This window comes from Balaenoptera physalus, assembly GCF_965194825.1.
Source record: "Balaenoptera physalus genome assembly, chromosome: 5".
Lineage (NCBI taxonomy): Eukaryota > Metazoa > Chordata > Mammalia > Artiodactyla > Balaenopteridae > Balaenoptera > Balaenoptera physalus.
The window spans coordinates 150,672,683-150,698,424 of record NC_138884.1 but is presented as its reverse complement, the minus strand read 5'-3'; the positions used below and the strand labels follow the sequence as shown (position 1 = coordinate 150,698,424).

General features: G+C 51.1%; 1 protein-coding gene across 9 annotated transcripts in view; it reads left to right on the top strand.

Annotated features, from left to right (window-relative positions):
- The window catches only part of PCGF3 (polycomb group ring finger 3), a 62,171-nt gene extending 48,732 nt beyond the window's left edge, over positions 1–13,439 (top strand). For 8 of the 9 annotated variants that reach the window (XM_082464051.1, XM_082464055.1, XM_082464057.1 and 5 more), the window contains 2 exons: positions 1,944–2,024; positions 2,566–13,439. In XM_082464051.1, coding sequence (XP_082320177.1) covers positions 1,944–2,024; positions 2,566–2,613 — 129 coding nt within the window. In that variant the 3' untranslated portion in view covers positions 2,614–13,439. The remainder of the gene's footprint in view (positions 1–1,943; positions 2,025–2,565) is intronic. The other variant, XR_014264381.1, reaches the window with a different exon arrangement.
- Positions 13,440–25,742: the final 12,303 nt, after the last annotated feature.

The following is a 25,742-nucleotide window of genomic DNA, read 5'->3' as shown; positions in this document are numbered from 1 at the left end:
AGGATGGGAGCAGAGGTTGGAGGGATGCAGCCACAGGTCAGGGAACCCTGGAGACTCCAGAGGGTGCGAGCCTGTGGGCTCCCAGACCGAACTCTGAGGCTGCGTTTCTGGAGTTACACGTCCCGAAGTTATGGTGTTTCCATGGCAGCCACAGGAGACACAGATGCCGGACCCTTCTTCCGTTGCCCTGAGGGAGAAGTTTAGCAGACCATCTGGGGACTTCCCTGGCGGTCCGGTGGTTAGGACTCAGCACTTTCACTGAGGTGGCCCGGGTTCAGTCCCTGGTCGTGAACTAAGATCCCGCAAGCCGTGCGGTGCTGCCAGAAAAAACTAGAAAATATAAAAATAAAAGACCATCTTTTGGGCTTCCCTGGTGGCGCAGTGGTTGAGAATCTGCCTGCCAATGCAGGGGACACGGGTTCGAGCCCTGGTCTGGTAAGATCCCACATGCCGTGGAGCGGCTGGGCCCGTGAGCCACAACTGCTGAGCCTGCGCGTCTGGAGCCTGTGCTCCGCAACGGGAGAGGCCGCGACGGTGAGAGGCCTGCGCACCGCGATGAAGAGTGGCCCCCACTTGCCGCAACTAGAGAAAGCCCTTGCACAGAAACGAAGACCCAACAGAGCCAAAAATAAATAAAAATAAATAAATTAAAAAAAAAAAAAAAAAAAAAAAAGACCATCTTTTATAAAATAAAAGACCATCAACAGCATTTGTCATCGGGGAAATGCAAATTAAAACAACAACAAGATCCCACTCCACACCTGTCAGAATGGCCAAAATCCAGAGCACTGGCAACACGAATGCTCAGCAGCAGGAACCCTCCTCGCTGCTGGCGGGAGCGCAGGACGCTGCAGCGCTTTGGAAGGCAGCTGCGTGGCTTCTCGCAAAACTAAACCCACTCTCACCATACGATTCAGCCATCAGGCCCCTTGGTACTTACCCAGAGGAGCTGAAAACTTACGTCCACACAAAAACCTGCACGCAGATGTTTACAGCAGCTTTCATCATAGTTGTCAAAACTTGGAAACAGCTAAGGTGTCCTTCAGAAAGTGAACGGATACATAAACAGTGGTCCATCCAGACAGAGAAATCTTACTCAGCACTACAAAGAAAGGAGCTATCAAACCACGAAAAGACATGGAGGAACCTTCAGTGCATATGACTGAGTGAAGGAAGCCAGTCTAGAAAGCTACCCACTGTGTGCTCCAGTTCTGTGACATTCTGGAAAAGGTAAAGCTGTGGAGATAGTGAAAGGATGAGTGGTTGCTGGGGGTTGACGGGGAGGGATGAACAGGCAGAGCCGAGGATTTTTAGGGTAGGGAAACTACTCTGTGTGATGCTGTCATGGGGGACACACATCGTCATACGTTTGTCCAGACCCCCAGAAGGCACAACAGGGAGCGTGAACCCTCATGTAAACTACAGGCTGCGGGTGGTGATGGGGACCATCGGTTGTAACGAACGTTTTCATCGGGGATGTTGATGGTGGAGGAGGCTGTGAGGTGGGGGCAGGAGATACATGAGAACTCTGTACCTTCTGCGAAATTTTGCTGCAAACCTAAAACCGCTCTAAAAACTCTTTTAAAACTGAGAACGAGAAAGCTGTGTGTGGAGCCCGTTACCTTTTTCCACTGAGGTGAAAGGGACAATCGTGGCCAAGAGCGGACTGATGTTGGGGGACAGCATGCTCTTCAGTGAAGGCAGTCTGGGCGCCGAAGCCCCGTGACAGGGGCACTGCCTCGTTGTGTGCGGACGGAGGCCCCCCGGTGCTCTGGGCCCTCTGGGGGGAATGGGCCTTCCAGGCGCTGCTTCCCACCTGTGCTGCCCCAGAAGGAGGGCAGGTGGCCCTTCAGCGACTGGCGTGACTGCTGCGGCACCAGAGACCACGGGTCCTGAGCGCCGAGCCCTTGGCCCCGCTGACCAAGGTCTTGTTCTCCCGCCAGCTGGACATTTTATGCAACGAGGAGATCCTTGGCAAGGACCATACGCTCAAATTCGTCGTTGTCACAAGGTGGAGATTCAAGGTGAGACTTTGACATGATACGTTGTATGTGATTTTCAGAATCTGCTCAGAACAGCAGCTGCTTTTGTGGGCACATTTGTTTTCTGGAGCTTAGGAATAACGACCAGACCAGGCACGGGGTTGTCGGGAACGCAGCCGTTCTGAAGTCATCGGCCTCAGAGTTGTGTGGTCGGGGAAGGCGTGGCCTCCAGGCCCTGACTCGCCCCACCCCTCCTGGTTGAGGTGACCGATGTCCTGGGAGGGAGTGGCCACTGCAATCAGAGGACACGTCCCCTCGAGCCGCAGCGCCTCTCTCTGGAACAGGAGGCAGATGAGTGGGACCCCATCTTCAGGGGCTGCCTGGGAGCAGGGGAGAGACAGCCTGGCCGACACCCCCAGCTGGAGCCGAGGTCTGAGGGCGACTGGGGCACAGAGAGAAAGGGCAGGAGCAGGTGTGGGGACGGGCGTGGGGCCCATCCTTGGCCGCTGACGAGTGTGGGACCGTCGCCAGCCTGTCCCCTTCGGGGTCACCGGTGCCGCTCCCTTGCCCCCTTGTCTTGCAGAAAGCACCGCTCCTGCTGCACTACAGACCCAAGATGGACCTGCTGTGAGCCGCGGCACAGCAAAGACTCAGCCGCCTGGGGGCCCCGCGAGGACGCAGCCAGGCGGGGCCGCCAACGCGTAGGGTGCTGCCCTGGGCGCCGTTTGGACTGGGTCCCGAGCAGAGAATACGTATCGCTTCTGTATGAGAATCGCACTCGCCGAGACACCCCGGCACAGGGTTGCAGGCGGGACGCGCCTCGTGGCCGGAGCCACCTCTGCTCCGGCTCGCCGACCAGCGGGAGGGTGCGGCGACGGCCTTCATCCCGACCCGTGACCTTTGCTTGCTTTCCAGGTCTTGAAAATCTCGGTCACTTCCGTTCAGTTTATGAATTAGGTTTCACGATAAGCCCCCAAAATACTTGTACGTTTATTGAATCCTTCCTAAGTTATTGACAAAATGTCTTTTCACGGTGAATGACGATATTTATGTTGCCTTTAGCTTCCTGAAGACTTAGAAGATATATAAAAATTTAATTTAAAAGCATACCAAAAGAGGTTTCCATGAGTATCGTGAGTTAACCATGGTATTTCATTTTCCACGTCAGGGAACGTGAAGCCGAGGGCTGCCCTGACTCCCGGGGGCCCGCGGCCCGGCTGGGGGGCTGCACCCTGACCCCGATGCGGCCGCCCCGCCCGGTCAGCAGGGCGGGCCGGAAGACGACAGTTCGCAGGACGATTCTTGTTCTCAAAAATTGCTTCTCTTAAATAGGGCACAGGTGGTTCAGTGCCGTCGTTTTACTTCCCGCTTATTCTTTCCCATTTTTGTTTTGCTGAAGAGATTGATGGTGATGGCGGGGGGCCTTTCCCGAGACGGCTCAGGTAACGGCTGGTGCCCAGGGGGCGTGTCTCCACCAAAGCCCCACGTGTGCAGACCCCGGGTCCCACCGCGCCCGCCTTCGGAGGTGGGCACGGAGCAGCTGGCACTCTGGCCGCTGTTGGCGGGGATGCTGGAGCCACAGAGGGCGGGCGGGCGGGCCCCTGTGCGGCTGCGGCTGCCTGTCCAGTGACAATGACCTGCAGCGCGGGCAGACGCAGCACACCCTCTGTTAGCCCTTTCTCCTCCCAAATGTTAATATTTTTGTGGAATTGGAGAATAAACTCTTTGCCGGCACATCCATTTTTGTTCCTTTAAGGTAGTAACTTGGAATGTGTGAAGACAGGAACAAGGAGACGGGCCTTCTCCGGGTGGTAAGCTGGTCCCCGCTCCATGGCCGTCCCTGTCCGCATCCGGTGGCTTCTGCCTGACCTTTGGGCTCCTCCCTTTCTGTCACCTCCTGCATCACCAGGGCCCTGGGGTCCTGGGGCCGCTTCATTTGGTAGGTGGTCCTGACGGTGGCTTGAGAGCCGGGTTTTCCATGAAGAACTTCACCTTGGTGACTAGAATTTTTCTTGAACTTGCTTTGGCAGTGGTGGTTGGGCTCATCGACATTCAAGTTTGTTTGTTTTTTTCTGCTTCCTGTTTCATACTTATAAATGTCAGAAGCAGCTCCTTAGTGATGGGAAAAGCAAATTAACTCAGTCCAAGTGGTTTTAATATAAGGCCTTTCAAAAACATAAAACCAAGTTTTTCTTAGGAATTGGTCAAAATTCATCTCTTTATTTCAGCCTGTTATTCCCGGGACTGTTTGAATTATTCAGTTACCTGAGCTTGCTGTTCGTCCAGATCATTTTTTAGGGTTACTATTCAAGGGTTCAGTGAGTAGATGTGTATGACTAAGTATTACCTGTCTACCTCAAATACACATTTCTGCTGAAGCATTCTGTAAAACCGTGTGTTCTCAATGCAGTTGAAGTGTAACATTAGAATTTAGGTATTTTCCTGTGTGATGAAAGTAAGGAAGGATTAAACAGTATGAGCGTCCAAATTCAAATAAAATTAATTCACGGGTCAGATTAAAATGGACCTGGCTGTATAATCTCATAGTATATATTTGTAACTTTGCAGCTATCTTTGCAATCACTTGAATTTGCTATGGTGCTAAGTTGATGTACTTAATACACAGAGAGGTGGAGATGAGTCAGAGCTGGCGTCACCACCCCCACTGGGCCCTAACCACCTGCTGATCCCACGTTTGTAACCGTGTCACCCTGATGAAACCTCAGCAGCAGAAGTACCCATTTTTCTAAGATGTCCTCGTGCAGACCATCTTCACCACAGGAGATCCCTGTTCCCGCCACCTCTGGTCTGACCACAGCCTTATGGGGACGGAGCTGGGGGCCTCGCCGTCAGAGGGAAACTTTCACTTTTCTCTCGTGTCCGTTTAACATCAAAGGCAGGATTTTATCTTTTCCAGCATGAAAGCCAGGATCAGTTAGAGATTGGATCCTATTAAGTTTTGTTTTGTTTTTTTTTAACGGATGGAGTTACTGTGAAGTAGTTTTCACAGCTATTTATGCTGGTAAAACAAACGCTGTCAGTTACCCAACGGCACCCTCATCAGCAGCGTGGGCCCGTCAGCAGCACAGGGTCTCACTAGGTACAGGCGTCATGAAAATAGAAGATTCAGATAGAATATATAATATTGAATTTAAGATTTGGGGGGTTAAAAAGAAGAAAACTTAACTTTATAAAATTATTTATTCTATTTTAAGCCTTCTATCATATTTTCCCATCCAATTGTTTGGTTTCAGTGGTCCAGCTTTATTTACAGGCATATAAGATAAAGTTGTGAGGTGTTTGGCAAGCTTCTTCTTTTTACTTTGAGTAGCGTTTCATTTGTGTGTGTTGTTGTACGTGGATGAGGAGCAGTTTACGCTTCTGTGCAACAGGCTGCAGCGCGCGTTCACTAGACTTACGTTGCATTGTCCGTAGCGTCTGTTCTGCTGAATTGAGGCAGTGTAGGCAGACTCTCAGAACATGTACGTTCAGCTCTTTGGTTTTCCTTTTCCGTCGTCGTTCTCATGAAAACACTGCTGCTGGGAGTGCGCGTGGGCCTGTGCAAGGGGCCTCGGCCATCGGTAAGAGTGAGTGACCGGCCAGCGGCCGCAAGGTGACATGTGGCCTAGACTGGCCTCGTGCCTCAGACCCCGCGTGCTGGTGGCCCGGGACGCACCCCTGTGTTGACCACAGATGTGACGGTGCTACTTCCCCAGGCTCCTGAGCCCGCCAGGGCGTGCGGCCTTGATGCCTCCTCGTGGCATTTGAGGTCTTTAGAAATTCGTTTGTTTTTTCTTCAAAGCCCACAGGATGGATTTTACAGTGATTTTGAAGTGTGTCATTGGATTGAATATTATAGGAACAAGCCAGCTGATTTCTACTTTGTACGTGAATATTTGATGTGCTCTCAAAACATTGAAAACACATTTAGTGCAGATAAATCACAAAAAGTTCAGTTTCTCTGTTTCCTCAGGAAATCATTTACACTCCAGCACATCACATGTGACCTTAGTGTGATAAACCAGTGTGTTCCTCTGCCTTGGTATTTAAGCAAACTAAATAGGTTAGGATAAGTCGGTTAGAAAACGATTCAAGTGACACCGAAATCATCACTGAGATTCTGTCCCTTCCTGGGGACTGCCAGGCCCCTCACCAGCTCACGTGAGTCTCCGCGTCCATGGGTGCATCTGAAGGGGGCCTGAAGTTTACATGTCCCCTAGAACGTGTGTAGCATTAGCGTAAATGTCTATTTCAACAGCTTCATTGGGTGCAAGAAAACCATTTTTCCCGTATGATGCAGCGTTCAGGGGCGAGAGCCCTTGCCGACCCTGGCATCCCGTGTGGAGATTGGGGGCTCTGGGGGATTGTGGAGGAGACGCTGCAGACAAATGTTTTTGACTGTTTAGTTTGGAAGTTTACATTTTTTATGCTTTGTGTTGGTGTGTAATTTTTTGTACTCTTGGTGGCTAGTTTTTATCTAAAATCTTTTTTGGAATATTGCTTAACTGTTTTGATTTTATGATAGTGAAGCTTGTATTCAGTGTTTTGCCAATTGATATTATATGCTTGTAATAAAAGCAAAAGGAAAACCTACCTAGTTCTCTGAGGCTGGACATTTGTTACCTAAGATGTTTGTAAGATCGTGAGATAGGTGCCCTGTTAAGGTGATACAGTGTAACGAAGAGTCCGTGGGTATTGGTGAGGGCGCATACACGCCACACCAGGCCCTCCCCTCCCACCCCCGGCCTGGACCCTCACAGGTTAATGACTCTGCCCCACGTGGTGTTTGTGACTGTCACCTTGGTTGCAGAACTTCATTAAGCTGGTCCAGTGTTGGCACCAGAGGTTTGATGGGGACTCTGGGAGCCCACACTCATCTGTTTGCTTGGAGAGAGAACTGTCTTTGGTTTGCAGCTGTGTGTGCCAGGGAACCTGTGTTAAAGAAAACCTCTGATCCCGTGAGCAGTGGACCGCCGGTGGGAGTTGCACCCTCTCTTGGCGTGTTAGGACACGTGTGCATACACGTTTGTCGTGAGGGTGCCCTCTGCCTCCCTTTTGTTCTGTCCAGGCCTTGGGGGGCGGTGAGTGTTGCCCACCCACACGGGAGGGCCCAGCCCACCGGCTCTAAGACTCATCTCTTCTGGGAACACCGTCAAACGCACGCCAGAGTGATTTCAGTCTCGGCACTGGGGCCCTGTCAGGTCGACGTGTGAGACCAGCTATCGCAGACACTCACTATACCCAAAACTTCTGATTTTTGAAGGTTAAGTAATTTACAGCAATCTTGAAAATCTGAGGCAACTAGAATTGAAGAAAAGGGAGAATACGTTGACCAGAATTATGCTCTCGTGGGTTTCAGATCATTAAACTTTAAAGATAAATTTAGTCTTAAGAAACTGATTTTACCTATTTTACTTATGTTTGGTAAGTCGTTTACTCCACCTGACGAATGTCAAGATGCCAAAGCCGCGAGTAAACGTCCACGTTCTCCGAGGCGCTGGGTGAACAGCAGGGGTGGCAGGAAGCAGGCTTCATCCGGCCCCATTCGCTGGGCTCCGCATGGGCAACGAGCCGGGGCCCCGGACGCCAGGAAAAGGCGACTCCAGGAAAGAGTGAGAAGGAGATTAGCCAGGCCCAAGGCTCCCCTGCCCCCCAGCGCCTGAGCCTGGGAGGAAGGGCTGCTGAGGGACAGTTGGCTGCGCCCACCCGTAGCGCTCACAGGAGATCTGCTTCTCCAGCAAGACTCCGTTTGCATGAACATGCAAGTCCCGCTTTAACCGGCAGCGCTGTTACAGATGTGATCCTGCATCCCCTGCCGTGAGACAGAGGCTTTGGAGGCCGCAGGAAAGGAGCACACAGCACGCACGGCCAGGGGCCTCCGCCATACCTGCTGCCTGGCCGAGGGTAAATGTCTCCCTTTGACTTTTGGTTCTTAACGGATAAAACCCCCAGTGGGGCCAGCAGTCCTCGTAGGGGCAGCTGTGGCCAGGCCCTGGGGATGGGGCCCTCCTGCTAGGTCGGTAGCCTCGCGGCGCCCTCTCCCAGTTGCGCTGGAGCGCAGCCGTGCTCCTGTAAGTAACAGGCGACCCCTCCGTCCAGGTGGCACGCAACACCCCGTGCATTTGGTGTGTTTTGGTTTTACGTGGCAGGTGGCCATGAGACGCCTCCCCAGTGCCTGAGGCCTGTCAGTCTCAACCACCAGCAGGCTGACGTGTCCGTCGGACTCTTGTTGCAGCCTGATTGTCTCTGGATTTTATTTGAATGTGAAAATATAAATCATTTGACAATGAATCCTGTGGGTTTTTTTTTTTTTTAATGTGTATTGGATACTATAATAACAAAGTTGCTTCTTTAGGAACATTTTTAGTCAAAAATCTTTTGAGGCATAAACAGATCTGGCCTTTATAACAAACAGACCAAGTATAAAAATGTACCAACTAAGTACGTATTCTTGTTGGTGGGAAATGGCTTTTTCCACTAACATCTCAGGAAGCACAAAGCAGGCATTAATTCCAGCTCGGTCCTGGGAGGCGTTTCTGGCGATTCTACTCTTTACAGGCTGTTGTCTGTAGGACCCCAGGGCTTGGGCGGGGAGGTCCTGGGACCCCAGGGCTCTGGCGGGGGCGGGGAGTCCTGGGACCTCAGGGCTTGAGCAAGGAGGTCCTGGGACCCCAGGGCTCTGGAGGGAGGGGTGTGGTCCTGGGACCCCAGGGCTCTGGAGAGAGATGGGGAATGGTCCCAGGACAGCCAGGGCTTCTGAGAGTCAGGGGTCCCCAGGATCCACACTTCTCTTCCGGGTCCTGCGTGGTGCCTTGGCTGTGCAGGTGTTACAGGTGTTACTCCTCCCGCCCCTCGGCTGTCTCTGACCCCACACCCAGGGCAGCGGGAGGGGCCCGGAGCCCCATCTCCTGCGAACGCAGCCAACACGGATTGAAATACTGCCTGATGGAGCTGCGGCTGGTCCGGTCCGCCTGCTCCCTCAACGCCCGGGTGGCCCCCGTGAGGGTTCCTTTTGGGGGCTTGCTTAGTGACGCTCCCAAGGGTGAAGTGGGGCCCCCGGGGACCTGCCAGAATCGCAGGGTGTGTGTGCTGTTTGTCGTCCAGTGTTGCCTTTTCACCCATGACGCTCGTGCGCTCAGACCCCCTTCAGGGTCTTGCAAAGGGGCTTCCGGGTTTTCCTCCTACAGGCCTCACATGTTTCTAGTTTGGTATATTTCTTGTATTTTCTCAGGGAGGTGGGGCATCTGGTTATGTGGAATAGAGAAAACACTGGTGTTTGTACCGCATCTGCTGGTCCCGAGAGCGGCCGGTGGGTGTCCTGGACGCCCACCCAGGCAGCAGCGTCACAGCAAACACACGGACCCCTTTGCTCCTCTGCGGGCTGCGTCTGCACTGCTGCATCTCGGAGAATATTGGCGGCGAAGGAAGCTTGCTGTGCGTTCCAACTTGAGTGAGGAGATTCTTAACGTCTCCATTTAAGCACAGTTGTGGAGTTTTGATAAATACCGTTGACTAAGTCGAGAAATTTCCTTCTGTTAAAGCTCACTAGACATTTTAGAATGTGTAATTTCCATTTTTTAAATTACAAATTTTAAGTAAAAAAAAAAAAAATTTAACCTTTCTGTTTTGTTTTTGGATTTTTAACACATACACAGATTCATGCAACCACCACTACAGTCAGGACACAGAATGGCTCCATCATCCCAGGACCTCCTGAGTGCCGGTCCTTTTCTGCCACCACCCCCCGTAATTCCTGGCAACCACTGATCTCCGGCATTATAATCTTGCCTTTACCAAGGCCAAGGCGGCTCCAGCTCCCGCTCAGGTTCCCACAAAGGCTCCCGAGTAGGGACCTTTATCTGCCCATGTGAGGACAGAAGGACTGGTGTGACCCCTGGGCTGCTGTCTGCACGGGGCTGGTGTCCTGTGCTATTTGTACAAGTAAACCTGAGGCAGGATCTGTCCAAAAAAAATGTCGTGTAAATAGAATTGTACACATCACCTTTGAGACTGGATTCCTTGACTCAGCATACTGCCTTTGAGATCTATCCGAGTGGCCGAATAGTTCATACTTCCTGTGACGTGGATGGACCACAGTTTGCCAGTTCACCTGATGAAAGGCTTTTGCATTTTCAATTTTTGATGATTGTGAACCTCATGTACAGGTTTGCATGTGGACATAAGGTTTGTTTCTCTACAAAGTAGGATTTCTGGGTCGTATGGTAAGTGTATGTTTAACTTTAAGAAACTGCTGAACAGGATTTCCCTGAGATCCAGTGGTTAAAATCCGCCTTCCAATGCAGCGGGCACGGGTTCTATCCCTGGTTGGAGAACTAAGATCCCACATGCCGCGTGGTGTGGCCAAAAAAAAGAAAAAGAGAAAAGAAACCTCCGAACGACAGTTGCCAGACTGGCTGCCTGACTTTGCATTTCCAGCTGCAAGGCCTGAGCCATTCCAGGCACCCCACATCCCAAACTGTCAGTGTTCTCTTTGATTTTAGACGTTTTTGATGGTGTGTAGTGGTATGTCATTGTGGTTTGAATTCGCATTTCCCTAATGGCTTTGACGTTGATCATCTTTTCATGTGCTTATCTGTCATTATATCAACTTTGGTGCAGTGTCTATTCATGTCTTTTGCCTACTTTTTTTTTTTTTTTTTTTTGCCTGCTTTTTAACTGAGTTATTTTCTTACTGAGTTTTGAGAGTTTTTATATATTCTGGATACAAGTCCTAAGTTTGATATGTGATTTGCAAATAGTTCTCCCAGTATTTATCTTGTGTTTTCATTTTCTTTACACTGTCTTTGGCAGAGCAAATGTTTTTAATTTTGATGAAGTCCAATTGATTTCTTTGTTTATGAATTATTTTATGGATTATGCTTTTGGTATCATGTCTAAGAACTCTTTGACAAAGGCCAGGTCATGAAGGTATTTTTCTGTTTTCTTACAAACATTTCATAGTTTTGTGTTTTACACTGATGTGTGATTCATTTTGAATTAATTGTAAGATGTGAGGCTTAGGTTGAGGTTTGATTATTTGCATGTGGACGATCAACTGATCAACTTTTCATCACTGTTGAAAAGGCTGTCCTTTCTCCACTGGATTCACTTGCACTGTTGTCAAAGGTCAAACGGCCATATTTATGTGGATCTGTTTCTGGACTCCTTATCATTAATTTCTGATCATTGACTGTGTATTTGTCCTTTGCTGATACCATGCTGTTTGGATTGTTGTTGCTTTATGGAAAGCATTCAAATTGGGTAGAGTGATTTATCCAACTTTGTTCTTCTTTGTAAAAATTATTTTAGCTACCCTGGCTCATTTACCCTGCCATATAAATTTTGCACTCTTCTTATCTATATCTAAAATATGTTCTTCTGGGAGTTCTGGAGTTGTGTTAATTCTATAGATCACTTTGGGGGAGATGACATCTTGACTATGTTGGTAACCGAGCAGGACCCTGGGGGGCCTTCCCGGGACAAACATCCCCCACCATGTCCTCCGCCTGCCTCTTGTTTGTAGAAAACCTTTAGCCTCCTAGGCCTTCCCTGAGTTCCAAAGAATACATTTAATCAGAGAAGTGAGAAAATGCAGAAACAAAGGAGAACAGCCAAGCAAGACAAAATAATAATAGTTTAGCCATTAAATAGTCAAGGACCTTTAGTTCCTCCTCGAGGGCTATAGATACTATTCTGAGCCATATTCTTGAGTTGTTTTGCAGATTCTGAAACCCCCCACCAGGTGGAAGAAGTTAACTGTATGCTGCCCACAAACACATAGACTCGAGACTGGCTGAAACCAGAAGGTTGATGATGTTGACTCCTAATTACCTCACCACCAACCAATCAGAAGAAGGTCCACAAGCTGATCACACACCCCTCGACCCCCCTCTCTCACCCTGTCTTTAAAACCCTTTCCCTGAAAGCCTTCAGGGAGTTTGGGTCTTTTGAGCACTAGCTGCCCTGGACTCCTTGCTTGATGCCTGCAATAAATGCTGCACTTTCCTTCACCACAACCCGGTGTCAGAAGATTGGCATCACTGTGTGCTGGTGAGTGGACCCAAGTTTGGTTCAATAACATGTTGAGTCTTTCAGTCTATGAGCATGTTATGTCTCTTCGTTTATGTAGGTCTTCTTTCATGTCTTTTATCAGGATTTTGTGCATACAGATGCTGTGCATGTTTGGTTAGATTTATACCTAAGTCTGTCTGTCTGCTTTTCTCTCTCTCTCTTTCTCTTTCTCTCTCTCCCTCACACATGCATTCTTTCTTTCAAGGCTGCTGTTGTTTTCAATTGCAGTTTTTAATATTTTATTGCTTTTTATTGCTTGTACATAGTAAGAGGATTGATTTTTGTGTGTTACCCTGTGACCATATTGTTTTAGATTAGTCTGGGATTTTCTACATAGACAATCATGTAGTCTGTGAATAGGAGAAGTTTTGTATCTCCTTTTCCAATTATATTACCTTTATTTCCTTTTCTTGCCTTATTGCACTGGCTGGATCCTCCAACACTGAGTAGGAGTGGTGAGAGAGGACATTTTTACCTTGTTTCTTAGGGGGAAATCACTCAGTATTTCACCGTTTAGTGTTACACAATTCTGTACATCACAATTCATAGAATTGTATACTAAAGGAAAAAGGTCTTAGTGTATCATAATTTAAAAAATAAATTAAAAAAACAGCAACTACCATCAGTAAACAATTGGAATTTGAAATTAAAAACACAATACCATTTACAGTAGTACCAAAAAGAAATTAAATACGTAGGTATAAACCTAACTAAATATGTATAAGATCTGCATGAGGAACTATAAAGTTCTGATGTAAGAAATCAAAGATCTGAATAGAGGAGAGAGATTCCATGTTCATGGTACAATACCATTTACAGTAGTACCAAAAAGAAATTAAATACATAGGTATAAATCTAACTAAATATGTATAAGATCTGCATGAGGAACTATAAAGTTCTGATGTAAGAAATCAAAGATCTGGATAGATGGGGAGAGATTCCATGTTCATGGGTAGGAAGACTTAATACTGTCAAAATGTCAGTTCTTCCCAACTGCATTTATAGGTTCCACGTAGTCCCAATTAAAATCCCAGCAAGTTATCTTGCTGATATTGATAAACTCATTCTGAGGTTTATATGGAGAGGCAAAGACCCACAAAAGCCAACACAATATTAAAAGAAAAGAACAAAGTTGGAGGATTCACACTACCCTACTTCAAGACTTACTATAAAGCTACAATAACCAAGACAGTGTGGTATCAGTGAAAAAAGAGACAAACAGAATAGAGAGACCAGAAACAGACCCATGCAAATATAGTCAACTGTTGACAAAGGAGCAAAGGCAATTCAATGGAGAAAAGGTAGTCTTTCCAACAAATGGTGCTGGAACAACTGGACACTGATATGCCAAAAAAAAAAAAAAAAGCGAGAGAAAGAAAAAAGAAACTAAGCACAGAATTTAAGCCCTTCACAGTAATTAACTTGAAATGCATCATATCCCTACATGTAAAATTAAAAACTATAAAATTCCTAAAAAATAACATAGAAAATCTAGATAATCCTGGGTTTGGCAGCAGCTTCTTAGGTACAACACCAAAAAGCATGAAAGAAAAAACTCGTAAGTTGGTCTTCATTAAAATTAACAACTTATGCTCTGTGAAAGATACCATCAAGAGAATAAAAAGACCTCAGACTGGCAGAAAATCTTTGCAAAGCACAAAACACAACACATCTGATAAAGGACTGTTATCTAAAATATACAAGGAACTCTTAGAACTCAACAATAAGAAAACAACTCAAAAAACTGGCAAAAGTCCTAACAGACACATCACAAAAAAGATACACAAATGGCAAATAAGCATATGAATAGACACTCAAAATCATATGTCATTTGAGAATTGCAAATTAAAATAATAATGAGACACCTATTAGAATGTCCAAAATCCAGGACAGTGACAGCACCGAATGCTGGCGAGGATGCGGAGCAGCGGGAACTCGCATCACTGCCGCTGGGAACGCAGAATGCTGCAGCCACGCTGGAAGACAGGTTGGTGGCTTCTCACAAAACTAAACATGCTCTCACCATACAACCCAGCAATCATGCTCCTTGGTATTTACCCAGATGAGCTGAAAACTTTCATCCACACAAACTCTTCACAAATGTTTGTAGCAGCTTTATGCATAGGTACCAAAACATGGAAACAACTAAGGTGTCCTTCAGAAGGTGAATGAATAAACTGTGGTCCGTCTAGGCAGTGGAATATTATTCAGTGCTAAAAAGAAATGAGCTTTCAATGCATGAAAAGACATAGAGGAACCTTAAATGCAAATGACTGAGTGAAAGAAGCCAATCTGAAAATGCTACCTACTGTATGATTCCAGCTGTATGAAACTTTAGAAAAGGCGACACTATGGACACAGTAAAAAAGATCAGTGATTGGAAGGATTTGGAAGGAGGGATGAATAGGGGGAGCACAGAGGAATTTTAGGGCAGTGAAACGATTTTATATGATAATAGTGGATATATGTCATTATGCGTTTGTCAAAACCTGTGGAATGTACAACACAAAGAATGAACCCTAATGTAAACTATGGACTTTAGTTAATAACAGTGTATCAACATAGGTTCACTGTTGTAACAAATGTACCACACTAATGCAAGATAAAAATAATAGGGGAAACTGGAGGGGACGTGAGGGGATGTATGCAAATTCTCTGTACTTGCCACTCAATTTTTTTGTAACTCTAAAGCTGCTCCAAAAAATAAAGTCTATTAAGTTTTTAAATAGACAGCAACTGTATTTTTATTGAAATATAGTTAATTTACAATGTGTTAGTTTCAAGTGTATAGCAAAGTGATTCAGATATATAGGTATATCCTTTTTCAGATTATTTTCCATTACAGGTTATTACAAGATATTGAATATAGTTCCCTGTGCTATACAGTAGGTCCTTGTTGGCTATCTATTTTATATGTAGTAGTGTGTATCTGTTAATCCTAAACTCCTAATTTATCCCTCCCCTCCTTTCCCCTTTGGTAACCATAAGTTTGTTTTCTATGTCTGAGAGTCTGTTTTGTAAATAAGTTCATTTGTATCATTTTTTTTAGATTGCACACATAAGTGATATCATAGGATATTTGTCTCTCTCTGTCTGACTTACCTAGTATGATAATCTCTAGGTCTATCCATGTTTCTGAAAATGGAATTATTTTTTTTTATTTTATGGCTGAGTAAATTACATTGTGTGTGTGTGTGTGTGTGTGTGTGTGTATCACATCTTCTTTATCAATTCATCTGCCGATGGACACTTCCATCGGCAGGCAGCAAGGCAGGTTGCTTCCATGCCTTGGCTATTGTAAATAGTGCTGCAATGAACATTAGGGTGCATGAACCTTTCCAATTTTTTTTAATAGATCTTTATTGGAGTATAATTGCTTCACGATACTGTGTTAGTTTCTGTTGTACACCAAAGCGAACCAGCCGTGTGCATACGTATGTCCCCATATCTGCTCCTTCTTTAGCCTCCCTCCCACCCTCCCTATCCCACCCCTCGAGGTCATCACAAAGCACCGAGCTGATCTCCCTGTGCTATGCAGCTGCTTCCCACTAGCTATCTACTTTACATTTGGTCGTGCGTATATGTCGATGCCACTCTCACTTTGCCCCAGCTTCGCCCTCCCACCCTGTGTCCTCAAGTCCATTCTCTATGTCTACTTTATTCCTGCCCTGCAACTAGGCTCATCAGTACCATTTTTTTTTTAGAGAGACACATGAAAAGATGCTCAACATCACTAATTATTAGAGAAATGCAAATCAAAGCTACAATGAGGTATCACCTCACGCCGGTCAGAATGGCTATTGTCAAAAAATCTAGAAACAATGCTGGCGAGGGTGTGGAGAAAAGGGAACTCTCTTGCACTGTTGGTGGGAATGCAAATTGATACAGCCACTATGGAGAACAGTGTGGAGGTTCCTTTTTAAAAAACTGAAATTAGAACTACCATATGACGGAATTTTTTTTAATGGACAAAAGATTTGATCGGAGACTTCTCAAAGGAAGATAGACAATGGCCAACAGGCACATGAAGAAGTGCTCACCATGAGCTTCAGGCAAGCAAGTTAAAGCCAAGAAGAGACACCATTACAAACCCACCAAAACGACTAAAACTTTAGACTGTTACAGACTGAATGTTTGTGTCCCCCGCAGATTCATGAGTTGAAATCCTAAACACCGGTGTGATGATGTTAGGAGGTGGGGCCTTTCGGAGGTGATTCAATTGTGGACGGGATTAGTGTCCTTTTAGAAGAGCCCCCGAGGGCTCCGTCCACCCTTCTGTCACGTGAGGACACAGCGAGAAGCTGCCCTCACCAGACACCGAACTCGCTGGCACCTTGATCTCGGAATTCCAGCCTCCAGAACCGTGAGAAGTAACTGTGTGTTGTTAAAGCTCCCGGTCTGCAGTGCTTTTTGAAAGCAGCCCAAACGGACTGAGAGGCTGACAGGCCAGTTGACGAAGACGTGGGACTGGTTCTCCAGGCATCGCTGGCTCCGCTGACCCCCCCCAGAACAGCTCGGCTGTTTCTTCTCAGTTGGGCCGGACCCGCCCACAGCCCAGCACTGCCACTCGTGGGAATTTAGCAAAGAGAAGCAGAGGCGGGCGTCCATACGGGGCTCTGCGGCAGCTCCTCGCGACCGGGCTGCACGCGACCCCATGGTCATCCGTGCGGACACAGCGAGCGTGGGGCCTCCACGGCCCGGCTCCGCCAGGTGGGCACACCGCCTCCAAGACACGCGGAAGTGCTGGGCACAAAGGGGATCTACCACACGACCCCACTCGTGTCCGGGTGAGAAGCAGAAACACCAAGAGCTGGTGGAGGGAAGAAGCCCCGCGGTTGCTTCTGTCGGAGGATTGCGGCTGCACGGGAGGGGCGTGGGGGACCTTCCTGGGGTGACGGACAGATCCTGCATCCTGACCAGAGGAACAGGTGACTAGAGTTTGTCAAAAATCGTCAAACTCTGCACTTAAGGTCTGTGCATATTTCTGTGTGTAAATTCGTCCACGATTTTAAAAAAGAACGCAAAAGGAGACTTTGGTGTTGGCAGCCCCTGGATCTCTGGGGTTTTCTCCACCCTCTCAAGCTTCCGTGCCCTGTTCTGCCCGCCTTGATGCCACGGGCCAGTGGGATGTCCTGCAGGGTGTCCAGGGGGCCTGGGCCCTCTCCAGACGGCGTGGCCACCAGGAGGAGGGTCCACGGTGAGCGCACACTGCTGGCTGTTGCAGGGAATGCAGGCTGCCCACCCCCGAGACACACTGACCAACGGCTGCGCGCCATGTGCGGGGGCCTCGCCGACCCCCGCGGAGGGGGCCTCCTCCAGCACGGCGGCCGCTCAGCTTCAACTGTTGGTGCCTCCGGCACCTGTGAGGCCACAGGCTTGGTGAGGGTCCGGTGAAGTAAAGGGGCGTTGGGGACCACCGGCCGCGTCATTCTGGAATCTGTTCTGGAATCCGCACCCTGCAGCTTGGGGTTGGGAGGGGCCCTCGCGGTGTTTGCTGGGGGCAGCTGCAGCGTCTCCATCCCATCCACGGAAGGGCACTGGTTTTCTCCACACTGCACTTTAGGACCAGCTCCAGAGTCCTTGCCGGGACTCAAATCTCGGAGCCGCAGGAGAGCACCTGCCTTGTGCCCTGCTTGCCGCCCGGCACCCTCGGACCCAGATGGCAGAGCTCGGGGTCCTGTGGCCCTGCCCCTCCGACCCAGCCCAGTCTGGCTGAGGCAGGACCCCACTCTCTGGGCAGCAGCTGCAAGAGGAGGGCGACAGCTTGTGGGGAGGCCACCCTTCACGCTCAGGCCTCCAAGGGAATGGGGTTCAAGACGGCCCCGGGCTCCCTCCGGGCACTTCAACCCGGTGAGCTTCGCCCCCAGCAAGGCCCAACTCAGCACGGGAGACCTGGTGGCCTGCCACCCTCACAGCCCTGTCCTGGGCAGCGGTAGCCGGACAAACAGGGTCTCTGGATAGGCTGCCCGAGGCCCCTAGAGTCAGGGTGTCAACACCCTTTGGGACCCTGGTGGCACCAACAGTGACCAGCTGCCTTGCAGCCTTGCCGTGGCTGTTATGGTACTGGGCACATCACCAGGTGACAGGTGTGGTCACTGGGTGGAACCCTCCCCATTGGCCAAAAGCCACCCCTTCCGATCTCATCCTGAGGGCCTGCTTTCTCAGTCCACTTTTGGTGTGGACAGTTCACCCAGAAGTCACCCCAAAGACAAAGGCTGGTGTCCAACTCCTTCACTTGGAGGTGCGGGGATTACCACATGAGAAGCAGGGATGAGATTCGGGGATGGAAGGCAGCCAGTGAGAACGAGGAAAGCAGCCCTGACGTCCAGGAGCTAAGCCCTCACCACCCCCCCGGGAGCCGGCCCCACCTCCCACCAGGTGCTGGCGTCCCCCTTCGAACAGAAGCAATTTCACACGACACACTACCAGGCGGAGCCGCCCTGATGGATCAAGACATAAACAAGAGCACATAGTAACTGCATCTGAACACAGACAAAATGTAAACTTTGACCACAGAAATGACCCAGCATCCCCACCCTGGCCGTGTTTAGCAATCACAGTGTTACCCGCTAGCCCTCTCCCCTCTAGATGAGATGTACTGAGAAGCCCCATCACAGAAAGTCTCCCAGTTCCTGACAGCACCTGAGCCAGGACGAAGCCCGCTTCCTCAAACTCTCCACCCAAATCACCCACCGTCCCCCAAATCCTAGCGGTCCCTTCTCACCGAGACGCCCATCGTGTGTTTTCTCTCCCTAACTCGTTCTGCTGCAGGGCACTGCTGGTGGATTTTGGCTGCAGGACGTTGGCACAGAAGAGGCCGCCTCTTGAGCCAGCCTCATGGTGACCAAAGGTTACTCCTGTGGGGGGAGCTTGGGACTTGGGGGACACATGTGCCTTGGAGATGTTCCCTGTCTGGTTCCAGGGTGGAAGGAGCTGGGGTAGCTCACCCGCATCCCCCCCGCCCCGGCCGGTGCTAGAGTGTCAGCTCCCTGGGACTTCTGGCTGCACACAAAGGCGGAGCTGCCGTCTGGAAAAAGGCATCAGACGAAGCAGCGGATGTGGGCAGCTGGGAGGTGACCAGAGTGACCAGCAGAGAGTCCCGGGACACAGGCAGCCACCCCGTCAGCTGCTCTGATGGCTGATGTAACTGGATATATTGGGACTTGGATTTGCCACCTTTTTTGTACTTTCTACTTGCTTCTCTCCCCGGCTCGTTTCTATCCCCTATTAGATTAACCAAGGTTTTTTCCATTTATTCTTCTACAAGTTGGTGAGTTAAATATACATATTTATATTCTATTCTTTCAGTTTTTTAACCAATTTATAATGACATACTAAAAACACAACAATCTATTTTTATGTCTTCTCTGTCCTATGGATAATTTAGAAGTTTAATTTCCAAACATGGGGTTTTCTGACTCTCTCTTTGTTGTTCATCTCTAGACTAGCTGCCCTGAGGCTAGACCACATGTTTGGTTTTTCGGGTTTTTTTTTTTTTCATTTTGCCATGCTGAGTGGCTTGTGGGATCTTAATTGCCCGACCAGAGATTGAACCCGGGCCCCCGGCAGTGAAAGCGCGGAGTCCTAACCACTGGACCACCAGGGAATTCCCCCACGTGTTCTGCTTTATGCCAGTTCCATGATTTGTTGGGACTAGCTTTATGGCCCGGTCAACAGTTAATTTTTGTAAATATTCATGGAACTTGAAAAGAATATATTTTTCTGTAGTTTTCAGTTGAGTGCAAAGTTCTATGTATGTTCAATACGCCAAGTTTGCTAATTGCACTCTGAATCTTCTGTATCTCTTCCTGATTTCAGCTGCTTGTTCTGTGTTCTATTTGTTACTGAAGGGATGTGTGAAATGCTTTCCCACAGAACTCGATGGTGATTGAATTCATGTTCTTACTCTGTGTTTCCTGAGTTATTTTTCTTGCAGGGGAGGCCCGGGTAGCCGCTTGTTTGTAGCCTGGCTGCTCCTGGCCCTGCGGGCTCCCCCCGTCTTGCTCCTGCTGGGCCGGCTCTGATGGCAATTGGGTTCCAGCTTAGACGCAGGCGAGGTTCTGCTCTCTCCCCGTCTCTGAGGCCGGTTTGCTTTTCCATCTGCGTTGGGAAGGAGGGCTGCTGGGCTTTCAAGGACCCTGCACACCTCAGTGGCCTGAGAGGTTGGCAGGGGCCAGGCCAATCAGGCGAACCTGTGCTGGACCAAGACGGTGTCAGGCCACGTGGCCAGGTTCACCCCACGGGGCGGGGCTGGGGCGGCATCATCCAGAGCGGGGGAGGAGCCAGGACTGCCCTGTGGCTTCAGGCTGTGCGGGTGTGTGAGCTGGCTCGGGGCTGAACCCGCGCTTCCCTCTCCTGGGTCGGTCTTTCATTAAGGGGCTGGTTTTAATGTTAACTGAATTGGATCACGCCTTTTTCAGTAAACTTTTAGAACAGTTTTAGATTTACAGGAAAATTATGAAGATAGTGTGGAGTGTTCTGCACACCCCGCCCCCAGTCTCCCCTCCTCTTAACATCTTGTCACATGAATGAACCAACACATACATTTGTATTAACTGAAGTCCATTCTGTGTTCAGGTTCCCTTAGTTGTCTTACCTGATGTCCTTTTTCTGTTCCAGGATATTGTTAAGGAACCGAACTTGGGTCCACTCGCCTGCACACAGTAAAGCCAGTCTACTGACACCAGGCCGCGGTGAAGGAATGTGCGGCGTTCATTGCAGGCGCCAAGCAAGGAGTCCAGGGCAGCTAGTGCTCAAAAGACCCAAATTCCCTGATGGCTTTCAGGGAAGGGGTTTTGAAGACAGGGTGAGCGAGGGGGCGTTGTCGGGTTCCTGATCAGCGCGTGGACTTGCTTCTGATTGGTTGGTGGTGAGGCAACTGGGAGGCGACATCATCAGCCTCTGGTTCTAACTGATCTGGAGTCTACGTGCTTGCGGGCAGCGTACATAGCTTCTCCCACCTGGTGGAGGTTTCAGTATCAGCCAGACAGCTCAAAGACATGGCTCAGAGTATTATCGATAGCCCTTGAGGAGGAACTACAGGTGCCTGACTTTGTTTAATGGCTAAACTATTATTACTTTGCCTTGACTATTTTTGTTTGTCTCTGCATTTTCTCACTTCTCTGATTAAATGTATTCTTTGGAACTTAGGGAAGGCCTAGGAGGCTGAAGTTTTTCTACAAACAAGAGGCAGGTGGAGGACATGGGAGGGGGGAGGTGTCTGTCCCAGGAAGGCCCCACAGGGTCCTGCTCGTTACGATGTCACATTAGTCGTCATGTCCCCTCAGGTTCCTCTGGGCTGTGACAGTTTCTCAGACATTCTTTGTTTTTGATGACCTTGACAGTTTTGAGGAGCGCTGGTCAGGTGTTGAATAATGGCCCTCAAATGGGGTTAGTGTGATGTTCTCCTCAGGGTTACACTGGGGTTACGGGTTTGGGAAGGAGGACCCCAGAGGTAGGCTTCCTCTCTCATCTCATCACATCACATCATGGGCACCTGTTACCAACTCGACCTGTCGCTGCTGACGGTGACCTCGATTCCCTGGGACCTCCATCCCCTGGAGGTGGTGGTGTCAGTCAGCCTTCCCCACTGCGCTTACTCTTTTAACTCCTGTTCCATACTGTGTTCTTCGACAGGAAGTCACTACGTGGAGCCCACACTGAAAGAGTGGGGAGTTCGCTCCATCTCCTTATGTGGCCCCCTCTGCAAGGGAGACGTGTCTCTCCCCCCGCTTACTTACGTGTTTACACCCTGTGCCCAGCGTGGACTCACGGGTCATTCTCCAGCACGACTTTATTTCGTTGCTCACGTTGGTCCAGGTTTGGGAGCTCAGTCAGTGGCTGCTACGTCCCTTTCTCATGCCCCATCATTGTGGGGTCGGTTTGTTATTAGCATTTCCTTATTTCCAGGCTCATCTTGTGTATTTCCTGCCCCAGCCATCGGTGAGTTCCTCCTGATCGGTGAATTTTGCTTACTTACTGAACTTTATTTCCGCTCACTGTATGAATAATTAACTGCAGGAGAGAGAACCCGTGCAGAGTGTCAATCTCCCATCTGAGCCTGGAAGTTCTGGCCAGGTGCAGCCCCTACTGTCTGGCCCCAGTCCTGGGCGGGTGAGGGAGGGGGCCAGGAGGTGTGATGGGGAGTGCCTGCCCCCCCCTTCTTGGGCCCCACGGCCCGTGCCTGGTGGATATGTGTGGACAGAGGCTGACTTCTGGCTGACAGACCCTAGAATCTAGGACTCCTTTGAGAGAATCAGGGGTTTGGCCGCCTGGATACAGAGCCCAGGGCCCTCCTGTGGGCAAGCTCTCTCTGCAGCAGCTCTGCTCAGGTGCCAGTGGAACCCACAGATTGAAGCAAATTAAAGGTCAGCACTTGGGCTGGGCTCGAAGGCCAGTCGACAACACATTAACATTTGCCTTTCCAAGAAGCCATCTTTGCACTGGGCACTTGGGAGACAGCCAGGCAGAGGGAAAGGCAGGAGCCGTGCGCAGGATCTCCCCCAGCCCCTGCGTCTCCTGCTGCAGCAGGACGGCAGCCGGCAGCTTCTGCCAGGGCCTCACCCTGTCCCATCCCAGCCTCAGGCCTTTCCCCAGCCAGGCCGGGCCCTTCTCTCTTTCCTGGCATCGTCCTTTGCCCTCTGCGCAGCATAAATCTCAATGCCCTCACTCAAGGGTGCAAGAAACATTGTTTATTTTGTAGAAATCAAATTAAACTTCATCTCCCATCTTCTGAGCTGAGAAAAGTCACCCTGGGCACCATTGGGGCCTGGGGGCTGGTGCTCAGCCCTGAGTGGGGACCCTGGGGCACAGCCAGGCCCCACCCTCAGGGACAAGCTGTGTGATAGTGCAGGATTCTGGGTGCCCAGGACTGGTTCTTCCCCAAGCCTCAAGCAGCAGAGTGAAGACCCACTAACGGCCCCAGCATTGCCACTGGAGCCTACTCCATCCCCGAGCCCCCTCCTCAGCTCCAGCTCCCACGGTGCTGCAGGGACCACTGTGTGGTCCTCCCCCAGCTCTGTCCTTAGACAGGCATAAACCTCTGCTTAGCCAGCTTGGGACCACCCGGGCCTCACACCCTCACCGCCTCACCTCGCGGGGCCAGTCTGGGGGCAGGGCCGGTGGGCGGGAGGGATGACCCCACCGGAAGCTGGCTTCAGCTCCCCGGGCGAGGGTGGAGACCCTCTGCTGTCCGTCCCAGGACAAGCCGTGCGCACCAGGCTGGGCGCGTCTCCTCTCCAGCGCTGGGCCTCCTAAGCACTGGGTCAGTGCCCCGCCTGGACCTCGCTGCCCCCCACCAGGCGGTCCTCTGGGACACGGGCGTTCCTCTTTTTGCCGCAGCTCAGCCTGGCCCGGGGAGGGCTCGGAGGACGCGCGGGGGTGGCCAACGGGGAGGACACTCGGGTATCGAGGCCGAGGACAGTCCCAGACCTGCCGCGGCCCACGCCTCCTGCTTTGGCGTCTCCCGGGCTCCGATTAAACAGGCTCTGCCACGTGACCCTCTCGGAGCCAATCGCAGCGGCCTGATCCGGCACGCGCTGATTGGCTCAGGCCGTCCAGGGCGGGGGCGGGGGACGCCAGGGGTCCGCGCGTGGCCCAGACGCCTCGACTTAGCACCCAGGTCTAGTGGCACTGTGCTGGGTCCTGCCTTGAGGCCCTTCCATCCTCCGGGCCACGCAGATGTTGACCGACACTGGCAGGCATTGAAGCAGCCCGAGCCCATCCCCAGTCCCGCCCCCAGCTCGGCCCCTCATCCTGGCTTCCCGCATCCCGCCTCCGATCCCGCCCCCAGCCGAACCCCCCGGCTTGAGCTCCCCCCCAAATCCCGCCTCCAGTCCCAGCCCAGCCCGCCCCCCCAATCCCGTCTCCGATCCCGCCCCAGGTCCCGCCCCCCAGCCTGTCTCCCACCCCCGCCCCAGTCCTGTCCAAGCCAGGCTCCCCAGTTCGACCCTCTCAACCCCGCCCCTCGGCCCGAGCGCGAGCCCGGCTCCAAGAGACCCACCCTTCATCCGAGACGCTACCCCTCCTTTCGGACCTGACGGGAACCGGCTGAGGCAGGAGTGGAGCAGGTTCTCAATTGTGTGGACACGTGGCCCAGACCCAGGGTTCACCGAGCCCCGCTGGCTGCGATTGTGGACGGCAGGATTGTCTAGCTGCGGATTAGCACAACTAGACAAAATGGTCCTTTATTGCCGCATCTTTAAAAATGTGTCCGACAGCCTTGATGGTTAAGTGGCTGGTGACGCGTACAGCTGGGCGGGTGCAGGGCGCCTGAGAGGAGAGACGACAAATCCTAGCAGAGCGCTGCCCCGGGCTGGCTGCCCGCAGGGACCAGGGCGAGGCCCCGCCTGCCCGCGCAGCGGAGGACGTCTCTGGGGGGCCAAGTATCAAAGCGTGCTCTGCTTTGTCAAAATAGAGTTAACTGTTCTGAAAGGAAGGAGGCTCTGTGAAGAGGCAGTGTGGTCCTCAAGCAAGCCCAGGGGCAAGGGCACGGCAGGCGGAGTCCCCGTGCCACTGTGAAATGCTCAGCTGGCTCCTGCCTCAGGGCTCTGCCTGGAATGCTCTCCCTCCCGAGGCCCATGGGGCTCCCTCCTTTCTTCGTTGGGGCCTGTCTGCACATGTCACCTCCTCGGAGGTGAAATAGCTACCCTACCATCCTCTCTGCCCCCTTATCCTGCTCCATTTCCTACACGGAAGAAACCACCACCTGACTTATTATGTGTTTATCATCTGGCCACTGGAACAATCAGTCCCAGGAGGAAGGGACCTCAATTACCCCCGGTGCCTAGAACAGAGCTCTGCACAGCATGGGGGCTCGGCAAGCCTGACGTGAACGAGTGCCTCTCCCTGGAGTCCTGGGACCGGGCACCCAAGGGGTCTGCCCCACCAGGCACTGAGGAAGGGCTGGCTGGGGTCCCAAGGGAAGGCGATCCAGGTCGCCGGCACACCTGGCTCCTTGCTCAAGACTCAGATGAGTCCAGGCCAGGCTGGGGGTGAGGGGGGGGGGGTGGAGACTGATGATGGGGGCTGTTTGGGATGCCCTCCTAAGAGCAGCTACGCTGGGGGTGGTGGCTCGCAGATCCCAAAGCCAGAATTGGCTACAAAGTCTTCTGTCCAAGTTCTGAGGCAGAGGCAAAGGGGCAATGGGTCCAGGGCAGTATTCTGGGCACAGCTCGGTGGGGAGGGGAAGAGGAATGGGGGTGGTGAGGGGGACAAGTGTGTCCTTTCTGTTTGCTGAGACGGGGCAGGTTCTGCTGGAAGGCTCCCGTGCGTTCTCAGCCAGCAGTGTAAGGAAGGTCACAGATACCACTTTCCTGGAGAGAGGCCCCCAGAAATGGAGGTCAAACAAGGCCTTTCTGGGGACACAAGTGGCCATGGCATCTCGGGGTGGGGTCAGGGTACCCCGGGCCAGGCTTCAGAGCCAGCAGGTCCCACGGGCACCTCGTCAGGCCTCAGCCTCGACAGGCAGGCGTGGGACACAGAGGCCTCCCTGAGGGCACAGGGAGGAGGGATGGCCACCACCAGACAGACAACAGGCAGGACCCCCAGGGCTGAGCCTCAGCTCCCCGCTGGGCCCAAGGTGTGGCCAGCACAGTGGGACCTGGGCCCCAGGGCCCGGTATAGCTGTGGGGCAGGACAGGCCTGGGGTGGGGCCTGTGCTGCAGGTGGGAGACTTGGGGGGAGGGGGCG